At 48.0% G+C, this 5,716-nt stretch overlaps 1 protein-coding gene across 1 annotated transcript in view; it reads left to right on the forward strand.

The window, feature by feature from the left end:
- The window catches only part of LOC107102792 (atrial natriuretic peptide-converting enzyme-like), a 23,171-nt gene that overhangs the window by 7,229 nt on the left and 10,226 nt on the right, over positions 1-5,716 (forward strand). The window contains exons 3-10 of the mRNA XM_015402224.1: positions 997-1,320; positions 2,053-2,164; positions 3,150-3,254; positions 3,968-4,197; positions 4,274-4,387; positions 4,714-4,821; positions 4,898-5,008; positions 5,228-5,350. Coding sequence (XP_015257710.1) covers positions 997-1,320; positions 2,053-2,164; positions 3,150-3,254; positions 3,968-4,197; positions 4,274-4,387; positions 4,714-4,821; positions 4,898-5,008; positions 5,228-5,350 — 1,227 coding nt within the window. The remainder of the gene's footprint in view (positions 1-996; positions 1,321-2,052; positions 2,165-3,149; positions 3,255-3,967; positions 4,198-4,273; positions 4,388-4,713; positions 4,822-4,897; positions 5,009-5,227; positions 5,351-5,716) is intronic.

Consider the following 5,716-nt stretch of genomic DNA (forward strand, 5'->3'; position numbering starts at 1 on the left):
AACATTCGGACACTGATTAAAAATGGCGTAACTCCCATATAGTGCCCTATATAAGGGTTAGGGCGAACATTCGGACACAGCCTTGTATCATAACAGTAACCTGGCGTAAGCTAGATGGATCCGTTTAGTTTGGTTTCAATTCTACACGGTCTCCATCTGGTAGGACTCCCGTAGAAAGTATCTGCAAAAGGGAGGGACATTTAGTACAACTCTTCAAGCTAATTGGATAAATCTAGTGATCCATGTTGGCCAATCGCTGGTAGGAGCTCTGAAGTATCTAATTCTTGATTTCTCTTACTAGTAGTGGAGTTAACTGATAAACTCCTACTAAATCTGGTCCAGAGGAACGAGCAAACATCCTTTCCATCCAAAGAGAGCACAGATCACGTCCCTTTGCTAGTTTTTCAAAGGACTCAGAGGATTTTCCAGCGAAAACTGGAGCAGCCATCTTTAATTTGCTTCAGCTTTTTGCCTCTGGTTGATGTGTTGACATCGTACATGTCTCTACATCTCATTGGTCTGACACATTTCTGTATCGAGCCCAACGCATCTGTTAGCGTCAGGTCAGATTTACTTTAGTGAGTATGTAAATTCTTAAAGGTAATCATTGAAACGGTGTGGTGCGAAAAAAAGGTATACTGCTCAGCTAAACTACAAAGAATGTTCTGGATTTCCGCAGAACTCAGCACTTCGGTTTCTTTAACTGAGACTCCATAAAGGGACTGAGATGTAGAAGGATCCTGTGATTGAAACGTCACTAATAGCACAGCATCGTCTGCATAGAGGTGAAACACGAACCATTTCAGCTCAGTTTAAAAAGCAGGGGACCGAAATGACAGCCCTGAGGCATCCCAGATGTTCACACCAGAGTCTGCTAAATCAGATAAATACACTTTGGTTCTAATTTTGCCATCAATCAGTTCAGGACTTGTTGTCTGAAGTTTTAGCTCCCGCAGCAGAAGAGCTTACTGTTAACTGTTTGCTTGTTCTCCTCAGGGATGTTTGGGAGAAACCTCCTTGAATCCAGGCCCTACTCCTCCACAGAGACTATTGCTGACAACAACTATGGCTACCATAGCAACAGCACCACCAGCCCTCCCATCCCTTTCTACTTGTCAGAGGCTGAAAACGTCACCTCGTCTGTGCGGGTCAAGGCACGCCACGGCCAAAGACCGCTGGCCTACACTCAAGCTCCTACAGCTGCCTCCTCTCAGGCTCCGCCTACACAGCTGTCTACGAAGCTTCCTGATTGGCTTTCCTCTGTGACATCACTGAGCACCGCCTGGCCGATGAGCAGCAGCACCCCGGCATCCGACACAGGTAACCCCAAGTTCTCTGTTTGGAGAAGAACGGTTCCTAGAAAGGCTGACAGCCAGGAGGATGTGTTAGAGCTGTAGGAGGACAAAAACTCCCACAATCCTTCAGTGCTGCAGCCTGTCTGTGTTTTTGTTGTCCTGTCCTTTCCTGCCACGCCGAATCCCATTAGAGCAGCGCAGCTGATCCAATAAGAGCCGCCGTGACGGACAGAGAGTCTGAGCTGAATTCTGATCCGCTGACACCCTCCCTCTGTGGACCAACACGTGTCTCAGAGGGCCGGGGAATTCACGGGTGGGCCAGGGGGGTCCGAGGCCCGCTTCAGGTGGAACATTTCTGCTAAATCATTTCTGCTTTAAGATTCCCCTCGTCTCCGTCCGTCTCCGCTGCGCTCCTCCGCCGTCCTTCTGTGTCTCTCTCTGTATTAATGGGATGTTGAGGTGAATGCTGATGAGCCTGGCTCCGTCCTGCGTTCTGATTGGATGACGGGAGGTCATCAGACTGATTGGAAGTTTAACCTACAGCGTTCTAACAGGAGCAGAGATTCTGGTTTGTTTGAGAACAAACAGAACCTCGACTGATAGAAAAACTCACAGAGGTGCCCGACTGAATGGTTACATCAGAACCAGGAAGTAGAACTGGAGCAGGTAGATTACAGAGTGTTTAGATTGTTTCTGCTTAGTTTAGATCTGGACTGTTTCTCTGCAGGAAAATAATGTTGAGTTCTGGTTCCTGCAGGAAGATGCCAGCTGATGGTGGAGCCTCAGTGCCACATGCTGCCCTACAACCAGACCTGGCTGTCCTCCTCCGTCGCCGTGGTGAAGAGCTCAGAGGTGGACATGTTGCTAAGGTAACCGCCGCTCCATGATGCTGGAACATCTGGAGGGAAACCTATGGAGCTAAATTAGGGGCAAAAAGTAGAATAAATAGATTTAAAAGTGAAAAAAAATTGATCTTAAGAAAAAAAAATAATGAAATCTGAAAAAGATTTAAAAAGAAAAAAAGATTTAAACCTGGAAAAAAAAATTTAGAAAAAAAAAATCTAACCAAAGACATTTTTAAAGAAAAGCATTTATGCCTAAAAGGAATTTGTCAAAACAAAGATTTAAATCTGGAAATAAACTAAAAAAACCTGGGAAGAAAAAAGTTTTTTTAGAAAAAATATTTTCTGAATAAAAACCTTGAAGCCTAAAAAGAATTAGTTAAAAAAAGTTACCTGGGAAAAAAAAGGTTTTTAGAAAGAATAATTTAACCTAAAAAAATTGTTTAAAGGAAAAGATTGAAGCCTAAAAAGCAAATTTGTTAAGAAACAATTTAACAGTTTTTTTTTTTATGAAAACCTAAAAAAAAAGATGTTTACAGAAAAAAATGAAACCTAAAAGAATTTGTTCAAAAAGAATCTAACCTGGAAAAAAGTTTATTTGAAAAAATAAATAAATGAACCTGACTGTAACGGTAACCTGAGGCCCCGCCCCCTCATGACCAAACATGGCCAGAGGATTGAAGCCAAAAAAAATAAATAAATAAGGCAGCTGGTAATAAAAATTTGAAAATAAAAAAAATGACTGAAAAGTAGTTTTTCTTTTGAGAGAAACGTTTTTATTTTATTGTATTTTTAACAGCTTCATAGCTCCAGAATAGCTCCATAGACCTCAGCAGATCCTCTGGTTCAGGCGGCGTTCTGACGTCTATCGTCTGCATCCTTCTATGCAGACATGAGAACTTTGGAGCAGAGGAACCAGAGGTTCTGCTGGCTGAGGTCCAGTTTCTCTCTGCTTCAGCCCAGCTTTCATTAAACCGTGTTTGGATCAGAACCGTGGTGCTGTGTTCTGCAGGTTCTTCAGCTACCTCAGCAGACTCTCCTGCTACAGACACATCATGCTGTTCGGCTGCTCGCTGGCGCTGCCCGAGTGTTTGGAGGCCGACGGGACCGACGGCAGGTACGGCAAACCGTGAGGTCCAACCTTTTCCCTGTTAACACCTGCTAATGCCTCCCTAAGCCTTCTGGGATACGTAGTTGTCGCCTGCAGCCATAAAACACTCACTAACAGGCGTGCGTTCCTCCGCATGGAGCTCAGCTGTTCGGACGGTAAATGATACGGCAGCTGGGTGAGCGGGACTAAGAATAACACGCAGAACACAAACACACGCAGCTCCAGTAACCGTAGCTTCAACTCTGCATGACCTCTGACCCCTGCTGGGACGGCTGTGGGAAGCTGAGTCCCTCTGCTGCTCCGCTGGTGGGTTTCTAGTAAAGCTGGAAGGTTGGACACGGCGTCCCAGCGGTGTTCTGTCAGACCAGCAGAGTGTATTTAAGGTCAGATCAGCATACGCTTCACAAACGACCAAAAAGTAACACTTAAATTGTTTTTTTTGTACATGATTAAAGGTATACACGCCCATAGAGGTAGTTTAAAGTTTATTTTTTATACTAAATGAAAGGGATAACCGGGTATTGATGGTTATGCTGGTCTGACCGGTCCAGATGGCGCTTAGGGCGAACTTATCACTGAATGTTCCAGAAGAACGAACGAAGCTGTGCTCCAACATCTGGATCTGAGCGTCTCCGTTGTTTTAAAGTAGATCCTTGTGGAACATGGCGGCTCTGAGGGACCTCCTCCTCCTGAGTTTAACCCGTTTCCCTCCTCCCCAGGAGGGTGGTGCTGCCGTGCGCCTCCTTCTGCGAGGCGGCGAGGGAAGGCTGCGAGCCCGTCCTGCAGATGTTCAACGCCTCCTGGCCGGACTTCCTGCGCTGCTCGCAGTTCAGCAGAAACACCTCGTCTCCAACCACAACGTCGCCGCCCTCCTCCCCATCGCCCGTGGCGACCACAGGCCCGGCGCCGCCGGCGTGTTTCACGCCACGTCAGATCAAAGGGAAACCCTGTGAGTATCCGCCAGCGTTAGGCCCTACGTTACCATGACATCACTGATGTAATCCTGCTCTCTGATTGGTGGGCAGCTGTGTGCGGCGGGAAGGACAACTACCTGTGTGCGACGGGGATCTGCGTCGCTCAGAAGCTGGTGTGCAACGGTTACAATGACTGCGACGACTGGAGCGACGAGACGCACTGCGGTGAGCTCACAGTCACAGCATTGTTGTCTGGGTCGTCATGGAAATGATTGATTGGGTGGACCTTCCTGAGTGACATCAGCGTGGTGTCATGGGAACCGGCAGACGGCGTGGCCTCTTGGCCTCGCGCTGACCTCAGCCTTCATGCTGCAGGGATTGATGGGTAGCATCAGAACAAAGAGGAGGAAAGCAAACAGTCTGAAAAGAAGCAGAAAGCTCAGAGGGTCAGGAGGAAAGATCCAGAACGTCTGCGGGTCCAGTCAGGAACGCCACAGGTCAGGAGGATGATGATGATGGTGATGATGGTGAGAGCTCTCTGTCTGTTGCAGAGTGTCCTGAGGAAGAGTTTCGGTGTAACACCGGCCGATGTCTGCTTCCTGCGCTGGTCTGTGACGGTTACGACGACTGCGGAGACCTGAGCGACGAACTGAACTGTGGTGAGAGAACAGTAAGGCTCTCTGTAACCGCCTGCCAGGTGCATGCTGGGTAACTGCTCTGTGTGTGCCGTGGCAGTGTGTAACGTGTCCAGGGAGCATCGCTGCGGGGACGGCCGCTGTGTCTCCAGGGACTGGCTCTGTGACGGAGACCATGACTGCCTGGACAAGAGCGACGAGCTCAACTGCTGTGAGTCTATATGGGTGGGCGGGGCTAATCAGCAACAGGTCTGCGGCCTCACTTAGCCTCATTTAGCCTCATTTAGCCTCAATTAGCCTCATTTAGCCTCATTTAGCCTCATTTAGCCTCGCTTAGCCTCACTTAGCCTCACTTAGCCTCACTTAGCCTCATTTAGCCTCGCTTAGCCTCACTTAGCCTCACTTAGCTGAAAGCTGTCTGTGTCTGCAGCCTGCAGGAGCCAGGGCCTCCTGGAGTGCAGGAACGGTCAGTGCATCCCGTCGGCCTTCCGCTGCGACGGCGAGGACGACTGCAGGGACGGCAGCGACGAGGAGCACTGCAGCCGAGAGCAGAGTGAGCCGTCTGTCCTCCTCTAACATCTCTGTCTGGGTTTGAGTCAGAGAGGGAGAGTTTAAAAGCAGGCCGTTAGAACCTGACGGATCTGAAGGGAGCAGAAACCCAAACCACAAAAAGCTCAGTTTCTTCCTAATCCTGGATTAAACTGGATTAGTCCAGCTTTACCAGGTTAGCATAGAACCCAGAACCTGTCAACCAGTCATAGGTTTGAGTTTTCATTGACAAGACTAAATCAAAATTGTTTAAGATGCATCATTGTGCTGTACAGGAAGTGGGCTGATCATACAGGAAGTAGGCTGATTATACAGGAAGTGGGCTGATCATAGAACAGATCTCTAATGGTCTGGGTTCTCCTCAGGGGAA

The sequence above is a fragment of the Cyprinodon variegatus genome, unplaced genomic scaffold, assembly GCF_000732505.1.
Source record: "Cyprinodon variegatus isolate N-32 unplaced genomic scaffold, C_variegatus-1.0 Scaffold1321, whole genome shotgun sequence".
Lineage (NCBI taxonomy): Eukaryota > Metazoa > Chordata > Actinopteri > Cyprinodontiformes > Cyprinodontidae > Cyprinodon > Cyprinodon variegatus.